This window comes from Hippoglossus hippoglossus, chromosome 8, assembly GCF_009819705.1.
Source record: "Hippoglossus hippoglossus isolate fHipHip1 chromosome 8, fHipHip1.pri, whole genome shotgun sequence".
Classification (NCBI taxonomy): domain Eukaryota; kingdom Metazoa; phylum Chordata; class Actinopteri; order Pleuronectiformes; family Pleuronectidae; genus Hippoglossus; species Hippoglossus hippoglossus.
The window spans coordinates 20762281-20779919 of NC_047158.1; the positions used below are offsets into that span (position 1 = coordinate 20762281).

The window sequence follows — 17639 nt, forward strand, 5'->3', positions numbered from 1 at the left end:
GTGTTTTTTTTTTTGTGTAAAACTCCCAGAGGAGCAAGTTAAGGGTTCCCACTGATGCCAGAACCTCTCGGCTACAACAATAACATCTGCGGTTTGGATTAGACACGTTGGTGATATCACCCTTTTTAATAATACGCCTGCGTTATAGCAATCGTACAGAAAAACCCTTATTGTCTATGAAGTTTATAGAAGCACAGGATCCAACACAAATGATGACCTGCGCTGCACAAACCTCTTTGGCAGCAGTCTGTGTTTTAATTCATTTTCTTACGATTGGATTCACGTGTTCAGAAAATGTCACAATGACAACTTCCCCTTTTAGAGAATTCACTTTAAAAAAAAGTCCTTAAATCCTCGACTTAAGTAAAATGTGGACGTTACAGTGGGATAATGGTTCATTCCCAGTAACAGTATTGTATAGTTTTAAGTGGTGCATCACTTACATGGTGCAGAATGAAAACATTGAGCCCACTGAGATGTGTTTGCCAGAAACATTCCTGCACTTTCATTTAACTGTGGCGACGCTTTAAGTTACGGCCTGTAATTACATTTGAAATATCTTTTATATATATATATATATATATAGGCCATCAATAAACTACTTAGTGCGCCGCTATAAATACAGTGACGGGGTGAGGAGGTAACAAATCTGTGTTTGGGAACTAAATTTCCCTTTTTAGTGCTTTTTTAAATTATCCAGTAAATATTAAACAAACAGAAAGTAAAGACAAATGACCGACAGACTCGGCCGGTATTTCATGAAGTGGAGGTTAAAGTATGTATGTATGTAAAAGTATGTGTGGAAAAAATGTACAACTTCAACATACGCGTTTAACTACAACGTTTTTGCAGTGACTAGAAAAGAGACGACTTTATTTCACAGCTCACATCCCCCAGACTCCTTATGTTCAATCCTCCTTTTCAAAAAAGTTAAATAACTGAGAAGTGAAAAGACTAAATCGTCAGTTTCATCCCAAACAACTTAGTTTCCCAGTATTTGATCATAATTCTTAATCCTTATTATTAATAGTTAGCACCCACTTTTTAGAATGACGACGAAATGTCTCCCTCCATTTTCTCCATCGACGTTCCAGAAGAAGGTTTTTATTTGGAACCCGGCCGAGCGGCTTCCAGATGAATCACGACCATAAAACATTTGATTCGGGGCATAAAAGATATTGGAAAACGGAAAAACCGCAAAGATACAAGACACAGTCCATTAACAATTATTGAAGAAACTACAAATCCCATAAACCATCTTGACTTTCCTGCTGCTTCTTCTTCTTGAATTGAACCTCTTTCTAGTGATTCTCACCTCTGGAAAACCAAAGCATGTAAGTTCTTCTGTGGTAAACGTGAAGTAACATGATTTTTTTTAACATTTCCACCAATCAGACACGTCTCTATTACACCTGAGGATTCTGGGTAATGTCGTGTAGGTGACGTCGCGAATAAAACACGTTTTTTTCTTCAAACACAGTTGAAACGATTGAGACTTGTAGCTTCTACAGGAGAATATAAAATCGTTTTACTATCTCGTGGCTTGTGGTAATTCTACCTTGGATGGTTAAAACATTGTGGCTGATAATGAAAATCTCTATTCAGAAAAATCTGGCATCGAGCTCTATTTGAGTATATAACTATTATATATATATGTATATAACTGTTTCATACGCTGCCGTCTTCCCGTGTTAATGCACAAGAGTAGAACAGTTGCATCTGACAGGATGAGTGATGTCATGTATCGGACCTTTTTACAGACGACAGGAGGAAAATAACTTTTAACAAAAATAAAAATAAATCTCCGCTGGGATCATCGTCACTTTTGTTTTTACACAGTTTTATTTCAGATGAATTAATGGTCACTTCTATCCGGCTGTTCAAATAGCCAAACACTTATCGATACGTTTTCATTACAGCCGTCTACAACTCGATGCAAAAAGTACAAAATAAACAGTCTCCCCACAAAAAAGAAAAAAGGAAATAAAAAAAGAAAAAATACACAAAAGCCACATTTGTTTCATGTGTCATTAAATATATTCATTTGTGATAAACATAATATATTAGTATTACAGGACAGCACACAACCATTTGCAATGGACACTGCTAAACAACATTTACAAGCCAATGTATAAACATGAGCAGATAATTATTCAGGTATAATATTTTATGGAGAGCAGAGGAGGAGGGAGGTGGGGGGGGGGGGGTGGTTGGAGTACCTTTTATGCAAACGCCTGCAAATCCAGTTGAAATGTGTCGGCACAGATGTGTTGGCGGAGGTTTTATTAGCAGGTTGTAAATCTGAGATACAAACAGTGTGATGCACAGAGTGTGTGTGTTTGTGTGTGTGTTTGTGTAGCACGTGTGGTCCTGCATAAGTTTCAGTGTACTGTGTGTTTTTGTGTACGTGTAAACTCCGTCGAAGTGTGTGTGTTTGTGTGTGTGTTTGTGTGTGATCCTCCCGGTGCACATGCTAAAGTAAACGTGACATTTTGATTTCTCTGACATTCGTTTATTTTGTCTTTCCATTTATTTAAGCTTGTAGTATTTAACGAGTCTGGTTAAGTTCACATGGAGATCATCTAGTTAATGTTTAACAACAACAAAAAAAGTAATACTATACAGCTATATAACACGTAGACATTCGCTCATGCCTCTTTGTCGAGTACCAAGTCTTGACAGTGGGATCCAGTCGTCAAAGAGACGCTTTGAGGGGACGAACGTTCGCACGGTAAACACACGTGATATTCCGTCGCTCCACAGGTTCTTCTCCCACAACACTGAATACTGAATACAAATAAAAATGTGTACATGATTCACAACGGTTGTTAGGCAGCAACAGTAAATAGTGAGCATGCGGCGTGTCAGTGGTTTTGAGGATTTGCTGTGATAGGTCGATATTTTTCCTTTTTAATGACGCGAGACTTCACCAACACTCACCTGCAGATATTTGGGACATCCAACTTGCACTTAGTCTTTTTTTTATCTGAGTCGCGTGGAGCTGCGTGCGGCGGCTGAGACGTCTCACGCGAGCGCAACACAAACGCAAAAAGCCACAACACAACTGCAAAAGTGACGACGAAGCTTCAAATGCCACAACGTGAATGCCAAAGCCAAATGAGTAATAACAGATGTTGACATTGAACCGAGCCGAGTCACTTTCCTTCGCTGTGTGTCGTGGCTTTTCCTTCGTGTTTGTGAGACGTCTCCGTCTCCGTAGCCGTGACACATTTTGAACAGGCTGTAACATCAGCCCGTGTAGAACAGACATGAGTGAGATGAGTGTGTATCTGTACAGGTTTCCTTTCCTTTTTGGACGCCACGCTAAAAAATAATGGTGAACATATCTCATATGTTCTAAAAAAAAAAAAAAGTTCTGACTAGTAAAAATAAGTGCATGGTTGACACGTCTACTCTACGTCTAGTCGATGCTACGGCACCATCTACTAAAAATGTCTAAGTATGCACATATGGTTACTTTACATTGCAGAGGTCACGACCACAACATGCTGCGGATACATCGATACTTTCATGTAAATATATCATTGTACAGAATGAGGAGAGGATCGTTTTATGGCATTTTTGTTCCCACACCACCGAGGTAACACTCACACAAGCTGCGTTCAGACCTGCACTGAGCTCCGGACCTTCTCCAGAGGGGCTGTGGAGCTTCTCCAAGTAAAAACTAAGGAGAACGTCCGAGTGAGCTCATGTGAAGAAAACGAGAATCTAATCTTCATGTGTCAAAGTCGAACTCCGGAGAAAGTCTGGACCCGTTTGTGCGTGCACGTCTGAAAACAGCTTGTATGAGCAGAGGGTTCTCAGGTAAATTCCCGACCACAGTTTCAAACAATTTCACAATTTTATCACTTTCAGCTGCTGAAAAAGTTTTCTCCATAGTTCGGCAGGTTTCGGCAGCTGCTGCTCAAACGTGCGTGGAGTCCCGCGGTGCCGTGACTCCTCTTGGACACAGGGACGGTGGAATTGGATCCTCTGAAGACACAAAGAGGGTGATACAGTAGACGCATCGCTCTTTAGAACAACCGAACGAGGGGGGAAACAGCATCGTGGGTGAAATAGTCAGGATGTGACATATCTGTAATATTAGGTGCAAACTCTGCAATTACACGACAAAACAAAAACCTTGAAAACAGAAAGTTGTAGAATGAGCTCCTTCACAAAAGTTCCTAAAAAAAAAACAATCTAATCTCTTCGCTCCAGCTCAGAGCAGCAGCACTCAGTCATTCCCCATCTCTCCTACGTCTCACCTGTGTCTCTCTCCATCTTTTATTCTTCCAGTTTATTTTTTTAACCCATCCATCCTCTCCTCCTCCTCCTCCTCCTCCTCCTCCTTGCATCCATCCCAGTATAGAGGCCGTTCTTTCTGCCTCCACCCCTCCCTCAAGCTCCCTCTCTTTCTCCCCTCCCCAGCTGCTTTTAGCACTTTCCCCTCTTGTCGCGCTGTTGGAACTTCCTCAGCCGGCGGCCCCACAGGTCCTTCCAGGGGATGAGCAGGCTCCCCTTGTCCGCCACCACGCCGCTCTGCCCGGGGGAGTCGTCGTCGTCCGTGCCCAGGAGCAGGTACTTCCTCCCGGGCTTGATCTTGGGGCACTTGCAGGCCACGTCCTTGGCGCGCACCCACAGCAGCTGGTCCCCGCGGCGGATGCGGTGCTCGCCTTGTTTGTACACGGAGATGATGTTGACGGTGAACTTCCACCACTCGCCGGCCTTGTCTCCTTTCAGGACGTGCACTTGAACAGCTGGTGGACGGAGAAGAGAAAGAAAAAAACTGGGTTAAATCACCTTCATATCATAAAGTGGTGATTCCTAATGAGACTTATGTGCTGTACCGCCTGTGCCCCACTGTTTGTACTGCAGGGTAACTTTGTCCACATGTTGAATCAATACCTGAACAACACATGCTGTGACTGAGAGCGTTGGCACGTGATCACAGAAGTCTAACTGCAGTGGTTAGATGAAAGTAGAGGGGAAATTGCTGAAAAAGACAATTAGGGGTGACAGAGAAATGGTGGAAAGGCTAAAGATACGTGACAGTTTAAATACTGAGCATTAATGCAGAAATTGGGGAAATATTTGGATATAAATGATGAAGCGAAAACTTCCAGGGATACATGAGGAAACCTTTCTTCTATCAGACAAGGCTGGAGTTCATTAATGTGATTAAGACGAGTCTGAATAAGACGCTGCCATTTAAACATGTTTATCTTAACCTGAATATATAATTAAATAGTTAAAAACGCAGTATTCTGACCTTAGTCACATTATAACATCCTGAACACATGACCTGGGAGTGAACAAGATGGGAAAATAAAAAGCAAAACTGGTCAAATCAGTATCATCGTACTTTAAACTATTGCAGGTTGGGTTTTTTGGGGAATAACGTCTGACGTATTTGACTCAGTGGACGTAATATGTCATATTCTCTGTGAATATTAATGGAAGGGTTCAGGCTCCTCGTGTAAAACGATCTAATCAAAATGTTTTCTTCTGAATAAGGTAACTAGTGATGCCAACACGTTGATGCCAACATTGTATAAAAGCAGCTGTTTGAGCCCGAACCAGATTTTTTGCTCCCCTCATCTGTGACCTTTGACCTTTCCTCCGAAACATTCTCCTTTTTACTGCAGCCGTTGCCATAGCACACGAACACAAAGGCTTCAAGTGGAGAACTTTAAGACTAAAGCCCAGAGAAAGGCAGAGAATTTGTTTTGTTTGGCGTTATTTTTTTGCAAAAACAAAAATGTCTAAAGGAAAAAACTTTGCAGAGTTTCGCCACATCTGCAAACAGTAAGAAATCCTTTCCAGTTGGTTGATCATGTGAACATCTGAGCACCGACCACCTCAGGCTACTCCATCCTGAACCTGGGAACTATCGGAGCACCACTTGTGGCAGATATTTTAATATGAGGAAATGAGTAAAGCTTCCTTTGCCGAGGCTCCCCCGCCTCGATTCTCTGTCCGACGAAGCCGCTATTACTTCGTCACCCTGATTGGAACAAGAGGTAAACAGCTCAGCGGCCACAGAGCTAATCTGTACTTGAGGTGAAGTGGGTTTACTCAGGAATGTGCTATTAACTTTCAGGGGGTGTTCACTTACAACTGTGAGATCTAATCTAATCTGAAGAAGACGGGATTAGATGATGGGAAACACTTGTGATGCCCGGGACAAGTCTTATATTTACCTATTTATCTTCTGCGTTCCACTCATTTAATGCTTTTCTGTTATCGGCAAACACGTAAGGATCATAAACTGTCAGGGAATGGAACTTGCAAGTGTGATAATAATATCCAAACTCTATTTCCTGCTCGAAGAAAGACCTTTTCCTCCCATTATTTAATGCTGATATGCTGAAACTGCTTTCAGACACACACTGAACTCCGGATAAACTCCTGAACTTTCTCCGGAGGGGCGATATGTCAGAATGCAAACGTCCAAAACGTCAGAACTCAAGCAAGTCGACGAGTTGGTGACGTTTCTAACACGCAGCAGATGCAAAACAGAAATAATACAAGTATCTTCATGCAGTAAACTTGTAAGATGTCCAGAGAACTTTTGGTGGTGAGGTCAGACGTGATTTAAACAAAAACACGTAATATCAGCAGCAGAATTTACTCCTGAACGCTCCAGAGATTTGTGTTGTGCAGATATTCATTATTTAACTTCTACGTAAAGTGTGATAACTCTATTTCCTGAAAAAGCTTTTCTTCCCATTGTTGGATTCTGATATGCTCGGTGCGTTAGCCTTTTCTTTGCCTTTCTGGCTGAACATGATCACTTTCGGCGTCCATCAGTCATCCCGCCCTGCTGCCAAGAACGAGGAGAACCGGAGGAGCGGGGCGCTTGAGTATGTGTGTCAATGCATGGCGTGAGCAAATCGCACACAATTTCAGAAGAAAGACGGTTTGTTGTGCTGAGGAGAGCGAGCTCTCACAGCCCTGCCATTCATCGCAGCCCTCTCCTTCATCCACACACATAAAGGGTGTGTGAGGAGGGGGCTTGTGTGCAGGGGGGGGGGGGGTTCCACTATTTGTCTTCCCAGCCACAGAAAAAGTTCCAGGAGAATCAGGATGTGTTTCCGACCTCATGAGCTATCCGGGTTCTGCTCCCAGAGCTCCATCCAACTTCTCAGCGTGAGAATCCAGCGGAGATAGCGCTCTCCTCTCGGCGACGGCGTCCGGCCACAGTCTCCCCGCCGGTGTCTGACTCGCTTTCTCTCTCAAGTGTGTTCTCAGTCTCTACTCGGAGTATTTAAACACACACACACACACCTTCTGCCGCTCGGGTGGAGCTAAATAGACACCGAAGCGAGACTGAGCGCCCGGGGTCAAACAATCTATTAGGAAACGGTGCACGGTGTTTGGTGAGAGCGACCGTGAAAGAGAAGAGATAAGTGTCAGATGATCCTGCTCGCGCACAATGGCTGCCAACTGAGCCTCGGCCACAGCCAAACTTCCCACTGGGTTTATCTTCTGTGGGCAGTGTGCTGCGGCTTGACACAGCATGCCACCAACAAGCCGGGGCTAATGAAATTAGAGCTCGCTTAATTACCGCACTGAGGCCCCTGTCCCCTCTGGTTATCAGCTGAGTGAATGATCAGGGACCTGCAACCCTTGGGTGAGCACAGAGGGGCGGCCGGGGAGGCTCGGGGCGCTCTGCCTTTGAGCACCACCCCGGAGCGTCGGTAAACACGCGGCCCTTTGATTCATTGTCCTCCTGGTGGCAGCGAGAGGGAGGGTACGTGTGTGCAGAGGAGGGTTCGGGGGGCGAGAATATAATCCCTTTGTGGCCGCCGTCTCCGTAGCTACGGCAGTGATGAAAAACAAAAATTGAATAAACAAAACATATCTCTTTCTCTCCGGGGTGGCAATCCGTCACCGTCTGCCTAATTTACCACCTGTTTGTGCCCCGAGGAATGCTCGGTGCCGGCAGAGCGCACAACTGTGTTTAAACAGAGGGCCCCTTCCCGTGACCCCTGGGGGCCTGCACCAGCACTCACACATCAGGGTTGTGGCCCCCAGAAGAACAGAGGGGGGAGACTCTGAAGACCCACAAAAGCGAGGCGACAGGCCTGAGAAATGAATTAGACCGAAGGCGGAGGGAGTGGACGCGAAGCGCTGATGGCGGCCGTCCTGCCTCGGGGCGGCTCATCTGCTTCGGGACGCTTTCAGAGTAACTTCAGAGGAACCACCCGCGCTGCTCGAATCAGCCCGGCTGATTTATAGATGCACTGTCGCCCTCGGCTCCGATGATGGAGATTCAAGTCGGTGGGAATATGAATAATCGCTGCGTTTTGGCTTCCGAGCCAAACGCAGCGATTATTATTATTATAGGGGAATAAAATATATTTGGCCGTTCTTCCGCTGGACGCCGTTCAAAGTGCACAGAGCTGGTTCGCTGACAGGCGGTTGATGAGGTTTTCGCTGGTGATGATTTCGAGTGAAATACATCAACATTAGAGGAGCTGAAAGAATCACAGCAGAGGGAATAGTGACGAACGCTTTACTACAACTGGCTCGTGCTCAAATTTGCATCAACGTTTTCCACTGAAATCTCAGTGACAGTTATTCTTGAAGTTATTAACGATACCGCTTCTAAATTTAAGAGGAAAACGTCAAAGAAAAATGCAGATTCACTCCAGAGATGCATTCTTAAACTCTGAGGATAATCTCCTCAGGGGCTGTATGACAGGCTTCGGACTTTCTCCGGAGTTTTTACCAGGGGTCAGAAGAAACTCCGGAGAATGTCCCGACCCCATTGTGTGGACATTCTCCGGACTTCCTGTCTGAAAACAGCCTTATTGTCCTTTTCGGCTGAGAGGAGAGTGGATAAATCCTGGATCTGCCTCACAGTCTGTTCTTGTTTTGAGTGTGTGTGGATCCATCGATAACAGATAAACCGAAAGATAAATGATATCGCTGTGATTAATGGTGCAGAAAACCACATGGATCATTTGCCATGTGGATGAATGTGCGTCTGCAGTCGGGCAGTGTTCTCCTACTCCCCTGTGGGATTTACAGATATCACACTTCTATCGCTGTGGTTCCTTGTTGACAGACAATCGATCCTTATAATTGATCATCATCATCAAATTTCCTCCTCGTTCCAAGGTGCTGACTTGTTTGACTTCATATTTTAATACAGGAACATGATATTTATTTACCTCGTTGGGCGTGTTTCAGCTGCATCACTTGTTCTGTTGATTCACTGACAACTTAATGTGATTCCTGTGTGTTTTGGCTTCTCTTATCACTTCTGAAGCTTTCGCCAAATGCACGAGGCCGAGCGGGGGGGACTCGTACTTGCTCTGCAGGGTTGGAAGGTGCAGACGGGTTTTTCTTTTTATTCAATATAATTGAGCAATACAAATCCAAAAAGATCTTGAGATGAACTCGACAGAAAAACAAAAAAGGCTGCATTCATTCTGGGTGTGTCCTAATTGAGTAATTGGGACGACTGGAAAGAGTCAATAAACCACATTTAACCAGATTTTCTTTTTATGATTTAATGTGTTCTCTTAGCTTTTTTGGTTTAGGAACATTTTGTGCGTTATTTTTCATCAGCAAGCGGTTGTGTGTGTCTACGTCGTCATTTCCAAACGACACCGTTTCTGCCCGTTCAGACTGAAAGGCCCCCCCGGAGTTTTCAAACTAAAACCGGCCCAGTAGCATTTCCAAATTATAACAGTTCAGTGGCTCTAAAACAAATTTGTACTAATATGGATGTTTTCTCATTCTCTCCTGAGATCCTCCACGATGGTTTCTTTATTCCCTGCTGGTGTTTCCACTATTATTTTCTGTCCTTGATGTATTTTTATTCTTGTTTCCTAACTCTGCTGCCTCCGGTGTCTTGTACAAATAGGTTATTATTACTATTATTTGTTGACCCAGGCTAAAAGTTATTTGTGGGCATTTGCAACACGACAGCTCGTGAAGTTGCTTGACAGCAGAAAGGAAAGACGTGTCTTGAAAACACCTGTAACTGAGGGATTTAAAAGAGAGAGAGAACATTGGCTCACAGTCTTGAAAAGCTCAGTTTTAAGTGTCCACACACACACACACAGTTTATAGACCCTCTGTATTCAAAGAGAGAGAGAAACGTATGTTTTCATATAAAAATCTGTTTTAGTGGACGTGACCTGAGGCTGTGTACGTCAGCTGTCAATAAAAACTGGAGCGCAGCACCAGGGTGTGGGTTCGGCCGCGCTCGGCATCTGATTAATCGAGACATCTGACCTCCTGACTGCTGGCTGAGGCCGGGCGGCGCACATTCCCGAAAACTGGACTCACTCACCGTAGTCTTTTTTACAGTACTTCTTCATGGTGATCTTCATCTTTCCCTTGGAAGCTTTGCAGTGTGATTCACAATCTGGGGAAAGAAAGAAAGAGGGGAGGGAGGGAAGGGAAGGGAAAGAAAGAGTCAGACGGCAAATTTCACCCTGCAACACCACAAGTGTGGTTCAGTATCATCAGGCCAGACTCCAGCTGGACGGGCCTCGGTGCCCCCGGGGTTTTAAAGATGCCTTCAAAGTGCCATGGTGAAATGGCTCCAGGCTGACACACATCCTCCTGTGTCTGTCAACACACTTCCACTACACTCCTCCCAACGTTTCCACCGCAGCCGGCTGCCTCGTCACTGTCCTGGCATGCATTGTGCGATCTCCGAGCTCTGCGGAGGTCACTCCCGCACAGAGGAAGGTCACGGGGGGGGGGGGAGTAGCTCGTGACCTACACCAGAAAATTAGCCCTTTGCAGCCCTGTCCCACCGCTCCCTCCAAGAAAGAAGCCCACAGACTTATGATTAATGTCTCTGCGGGGTTCCTTTCACACCCGTGTGTATGTACCTGCGTGCCAACGGGCTTTACCGATGGCCACTGCCGCCGCTTTGCCACCGCGCCTCGTACCTTTTTTAAGCAATGAGCGATCCGGCGGTGGCACCAGGGGCCAAAACCGAAAATTGAAATCATTTGTTCCCTCCACTTTCCACCGACTGACACAAATTGGAACCAGATCATCACCGAGTGTTGTCCCCCTCCCACTCCAAGCAATAAGCCTTGTGCTCTTTTCTAGGGGGGTGGGAAAGCTGGGCTGGGCAGTCTGACGGGAAAGGAGGGGGCAGTCGAGAGAGAGAGGGGGGACCTTTCAGCTTCCCTGAATATGGACAAACTTCATTATTTCTTCCAGCCCTCTGTCCAGTCTTCCCCTTTCTTCCCCATTATGCTCCGTGTGAATGAGGTTGCCTGGGTAATGATGGAGGAAGAAAAAAACGCCCCTCTCCTCCCTCTCAAAAAAAAAAAAAGAGCGTTTTTGGGACGTGGGATGAGGATCGAATTCATGTGTGGAGAGAAAGCGTTTCTGCTGGAATGCCCGGCTGCTTTTTCTGGGGGTGGCGGGAGAAATAAGAAAAGAGGAAATCCCAAAGTAAATGAATTTGACGAGTCCATATCGAGCACGCCTGATTTCCATGTAAATGAAGTGGTGAGGGCGGGGGGCCGCTTTATCTCCCACTGGCCCCCCGGGGGCCTTCATCATACCTCCCTTTGATAGCTGACGTTGCCCATTAGCCCCGGAGCGCAATCTCCGCATTGGGCCATTACACCCAGTGCTCTCATTAAGGTCCAATCTCCTGCTGCGAGGACAAACGCCCCCTTTGTGTGTCCCGGCAGCAGTGCCACGTTCTTTCTGCGGGGTCCCTGGGGACCACACTGCTCCTAATTTGGAGGGTGGTGTCTGTGTAGAGTTTCTGACGGGAGTCCAACTCCTCACAGCCCCCCGGCAGCAGAGAGTGGGACTCACAACAAAGCTCGGTAAAGTCAGTGGCGCCACTCTCGTCAGACGCTGATCGACGACCAGGAGTGAGTCAGCCCATTCACACAAGCCTGTATCATGGTGACGTTCTGTAGATGAATGAATTAACAGCTAAGGCAACAGGTTTGTTCATCGTCCTCCTGGGTAATCACATGCATGAACAATTAACAGTTAAAAACCTGCAGGTACATATGGCCGTGGCACATCTTCTAGGACTTGAACAATGGGGCCGGGCAGCGCTCCACTGCTGGTGCAGCCAGACTTGATTGAAATACAAACTGGTGCAAATGAAGCATGTAATCAGATTAGGGCTGCAGCCCTGGGGAGGCTGCAGGGCAGACTGGGAATACGGGCAACGAGGCCACAGGGAGCACTGGCAAAATATCTGGCGTTTACATCAGCGGCGCTCAGACCTCACTGATGAGTGCTCAGTGTTGTGGTTGACGTGTGCAGCGAAGAGTGAATGGAAAAACATGCATGTGTTAGAAATCTGTGTGTGTACGAAAGAGAAAATAGACTCAAATACAAAAGGTGTTGTTGTGTGTTTTGTGGTTTTGTGTGTTACTCACCTGACGGCTCCTCGTAGCTGCTGTACGACGCTGTGGGAGATGCAACTGGAATCTCTGTGACAAAGAGGAATAAACATATATATTTCACCTTTTCATCGTATTGCAATGAAAAGAAAATACAACTTATTTAATGATTTTACCCGTAAAAATCAAAGAATTCCACTTCTAGAGCAAAGCGAGACCCCTGAGCATATACGTGCATAACCTCAGAGCACATATGAAAAATACTTTAATACAATGTCCTGTTAATGACACTGATTTGTGGAAAAACATGTAGGAAAGTGAGTTTCCTGTTAATGCCTTGTTCCCTCCTCATTGTGGTGCATGTGTTACAGTTGAAGAGAGCCAAAGCCGGCAGTCTTGTTAAAGTCGGAGCTGGCAGGGAGGCAGAGAGCAGAAATATTTAATATCGTACTATTAAAACCCAAAAATATATGAGAAACCAAATGTATTCTGCTCTTTAAAAAGCCCATTTCCTCCTTTTTACACCAACAAAATGAAAAGAAACCCTGCTCCAGCAGCTTCACAAGGTTTAAATGATCCTTGTGGTTTCCAGCCAAACGTATCACTCCGATTCTCCGTCTAATTTCCATCTATCAGAAACGTAACCCCAGTAACACAGTGGGCGATTGTTGTTGTGTGTGTGTGTGTGTGTGCATGACCTCCCAGACTTTTATCTTATCTGCCGGTGCCAGCCGACTACTCGATGCTCGCAGCTACTATAGCGACGCATCTCTGTTTCTGTGAGGCGCTGGCGTTTATTGCCGAGCGCCTGGAATCTGCAGGCAGCAGATACAGCCAATAAACATATCAGCCATCATTCCCTTGGACTCATTCTGGGGATTTATTGTGAGACGGGCCGTTAACGGTGTTGAAGGCACACAAGGCCATGTTAGGCAAGCAGTAATGGTCTGTTTATCCAGGCTCTGGTTTAAACAGCCAAAGATCTATCCAAAATAATGGAACAGGGGTATAAAAATAACACAGGATGAGCGTGAGCCATGAATTCATGCACAACAACATGTCCTGTCCTTTTCAGGTCTTGTCCCGTGGTAATTATCAGATTTGCTATCGCGGATTGGAGCCTGAATCAGAGCTGCAGGATTTGGCTGAGCACGCTTGGCAATGGGGCCGGGCTGCAATCAATCAATTTTAAATGGAATCCCTCACAATTAGAGGAAGCTGGTGGTTGCAGAGTAAATACACTTAAATATTTTGTATACACTGGTGTTAAAAAGATGGACAACAGGTCTCCACTTCCTCCCACGATCTAGAAAAGAAGCCAAAACATCCCGTATATGAAAAAGCTGCACATTTGGTGCCAGAGTCTGCACGTAAGCGATCGGGGGGGATGCCGCTGTGTGGTCCCGCCCCTACCTGCGTTTGACCAATTGCAAGTCTCAGGTGTCCGTCATGGCGTTCACCATGTTTTTATAGCATCAGATAACTAATTAAAAACTTACTGGAAAGAATTAACCCTTGAACATGAACATCATTTACTTCCTAAAATGACAGAAACCAGCTTTGAGGAAACCGTATTTTACGTGTCCTTGAATCTGTTTGTTTGGTTCGTGTCTCATCCACTAACATGGAGGAGAAGGTTGTGACTTTCTTGCTTTATAACCAATCAGACCTGCAGTTGTAGTTGTTGCAGTAAAGTTTGCTTCTTAATTCTCATCTATAAAGCATATACATCATTAGTGGGTGTAAGTTCTTACTGATGCAGGGCGCGATGGGCGAGCGGCTCTGCTGGTAACCTTTGGCACATCGGTTGCAGGTGATCCCCGTCACCCCGTCCTTGCAGGGGCACTGGCCCGTCGTCTGGTTGCACGTCTTCCCCGCCGCGCCGACTGGATGACAATCACACGCTGTGTAGGAAAATAGAAAAAAAGGCACAGATCCATCAAGTAAACAACTTGTGGGTGGTTTACAAAACCAGCAGCTTCACAAAACAAATATCGGCTTTCCAATGCCTCCGGTGTGTGTCTGGCGTGTCCTCTGCTGACTCTACATATTCCATACAATAAAACAAAAAAATCTATCCTAGCACTAAAAAAAACGCCGAGTGAGAAATCATCCACATTAGTGTGGGCTCTGTTTTCCTTCCAGAACATCGCAGATGGAGAACTGGGCCCTGGACCAGCACAAAACCTCAATCAAATTGCACCGCTTCACTCCACCCATAATGACCAGAGGAGTCTTTATTAGGGCTGCTCTGGAAAGAGTAAATAACTTGATTAATTATAGTAGTTTACTCTCACTGCGCAGTATCGCTTGGCTGTGTGTGTCTGTGTGTTTGTGTGTCTGTGTGTGTGTGAGATTTGTCTTTGTGTCGTCTGCAGCGTCGTGGATCAGACGTTGTGTGCTTTTCAGATTCGCTTCCCGATCTAAAGCTTTTTGGCAAATAGCTCCTCGCAAATACTCCCCTGAATAATGTTTCTTATTAATGGACGAGTGGAACGCGCTTCAAAGTCCAAGTATGCTGTTATTTGGGAGGATCGCAAGTTAAATGTGAGAAGTTTGTTCTCTCTCTCTCTCTGTGTGTGTGTGTGTGTGTGTGTGTGTGTGTGTGTGTGTGTGTTCTGCCAAACATGCACCATAAAGCCCGTGTTTGAAGTGGAAGCCCAGCCTCCCTATTAGCCCTGCATGTGCTAAACGTACCAGCAGTTGTTTGAAATGAGCTTGAAGTGGTCCAGCGGAGGTCGGAGTTACTTGTAGCTTGAATTTATTTGCGCTTCATTAGCACAACAACTTTCTTATTAAATCAAACAGCGAAAGTTACAAGGATTCAATTTTATTTCCTCTAACAATTCAGTGCCACTATGTTATAAAACCACTTTTAAATTCCCCCTAGATCCAGAATTTTTATTTGATCTGCGTTAAATGACACAAACTCATAAATATCAGTCCCGTAAACACACCCGAATATTTTTTTCCATCAAGACTCGAATTAATTATTGTCTGAGGAAACAAAATAAAAATTCCTGGATCCAGAATGAACAGTTTGTCCTGCAGGTGACTCCTCCTAATTCATTTAAACTAAATATTTCATGATGTAACCAATTTTGCAAAAATATTCAGGAGTTTCCGGCTCGTCTTCAGAACGTACGCTTCGGCCTAGATCCCATTAGTATTTACGATCGCCTCAGAATCCTCTTTGGACCAGAGCCTCACTTCACAGCGTGTCGAGCAGTTCACTCCACTCGGATCAGGACGGTGATATTTCAAACAAAGGATTTAATAGTAATTCATAATAATTTTAAAGGTTTCTGGGGAGATGCAGGAGACTGAAAAACATGAGAAGTGGTTATTTCCAAGGCTCTGGTTTATGTAAACGGTAATTTCCCCCCCGTTTTAAAATACTGAAAAATCTCTGTATATGAGCCGTTATATAACTTTGTTCTCCTTGATTATATTTATTTATTAAAAACAGCCAGTACACGACATGTGATTGGACTGTTTATCGTCAGAGAGCGAACGATAGGTCAGGACGTAACTGTGCTACAACCTGGACGCATTAATTAATTTCAACCTGCAGTGGGAAGAGGGGGGGAGGGGGGGCCCCGTGGAGCTCAATGTTTGCTGAGGGGTCCTGGGGGGGGGGGGGGGGGGAGTGCTGTGCAACCAACCATGCACATGCAGCTTCATCTCTGTGGAGTCGCTTCCACTGCCAAACATACAAGGGGACCGGGCAGGAAAACAAACTGTTAGGGGTGGGGGGACGTGGGGGTGGGGGGACGTGGGGGTGAGGGGGTGGGGGGGGCGTGCACGGTGGGTTTCCAAGAGCCGTGTTTACACTGCGCTTGATGAGGGGTGAAGTTGTAAATCTGGGATAGAAAGCATGAGGCATTCCACTCTGCCACTGGAGATGTAGAGGAGACATTTTTTTTCATTAAAGCTCAAACTATTAGGCGAATCGTTGAGAGGACATTGTGTTGAGACGTGAATGGGGGGGGGGGGGGGGGCTGAGGAATGGGGGAATGAAAGCAGACTTCCTCCCCGGGCCGTGTTGGCGCGGCGTTTGCGTTTCCTGTCCAACAACAGCAGAGCGGGATGGTTTTATTTCTGATCGGAACAATAAATAAAAGTGGTTTGTAGCTGATGTCACGTTCGCTCTGCTTTTGTCACCTGAGGAGGGAAAAGGCAGCAATCAGAGTGTTTGGGTTTGATTCCAGAGCAACGAGCCGGGTGCGAGGAGTGACGGGCGGGCGCGGAGTGTGAGGGGGTTTACTGATCCAGATGTTTGGAAAGCCTTCGCAAGAGACGTGTGAAGTGAGAACCTCTGGCTGCATCCACACTAATAGTTTTTGTTTAAAAACACAGATACGTCTGGAGTCCACACTGCTGCAGAGGTTTAGAGCCGATAGAACTGAGAAGCTTGGAAACGCTGCTCGTCCCGTTTTAGTTTGAAATGTAAGGTGGCTGCGTTTTAGTCTGGATGGACAGAAACGGAGAAGTTTGGGAAACGATGACGTGGACGCTGATCGGGCCTTTTGGATCATAACGTAGCCTTTAATGATTTATTGTTTACAGACGATCTATCAAGCTTATGTTCGGTAAAACAGTAAATCGATCTTATTTCTTGTGAGTAGAGTGAATTAATAGCGGAGCAGTTGTTTGGCATGTAGCGGGAAATATCCTGTTGCTGTTTCCGTGTTTAAACAGCCAGCAGTGGGGGGGGGGGGGTCACCGAGGGATAGGCATCACCGAGACCCTGTCAGCAGCCAATCACAGCTCAGCGGTGGATGTGGCTGAAGACCACGATAGTCTCTCGTGTGTCATTAGCGTGCGGTGAGAGAAATGTCATCTAGTGACACATTTGGCTCGTAGAGGTTCTGCAGTAAGATTTATTCATTTCATATCTGATTATAAAAAGTTTCCCTCAAACAATAATAATCAATCTTCAGTTTCATGTGGGACAAACACTGGGGACACTGATCCTTCTCGGCTCTTACTGATAGAATTAGGATCCTCTCCGACTCTGACGTCATCGCTCGTGTGTCGGTTTCTCTCAAACAGCCCGATACAGGCACAGGAATGTGTACAAGTTGTGTACTTTGTGCATCTGTGGGATATTTCTCCGCCGAGTGTTTGGACAAAGTGATTGAGTGACAGCAGTTTGTTTGCTCAGAGCGTCGGAGGCCGTCTTTATTCCCTCGGGAGCTGCGAGACAGAAGGAGCTCAGCTTTTGTCTCCGCGCACATTAATCCTCGGCAGCTTGGTCCTGACGTACGCGCTCACACC

General features: G+C 45.6%; 1 protein-coding gene across 3 annotated transcripts in view; it reads right to left on the minus strand.

The window, feature by feature from the left end:
- Positions 1-3746: 3746 nt before the first annotated feature.
- ntn1b (netrin 1b) overlaps positions 3747-17639 on the minus strand; it is a 37500-nt gene continuing 23607 nt past the window's right edge. For 2 of the 3 annotated variants that reach the window (XM_034593617.1, XM_034593616.1), the window contains exons 4-7: positions 14114-14263; positions 12396-12449; positions 10313-10390; positions 3747-4760 (exon numbers count right to left, since the gene is read on the minus strand). In XM_034593617.1, coding sequence (XP_034449508.1) covers positions 4438-4760; positions 10313-10390; positions 12396-12449; positions 14114-14263 — 605 coding nt within the window. In that variant the 3' untranslated portion in view covers positions 3747-4437. The remainder of the gene's footprint in view (positions 4761-10312; positions 10391-12395; positions 12450-14113; positions 14264-17639) is intronic. The other variant, XM_034593618.1, reaches the window with a different exon arrangement.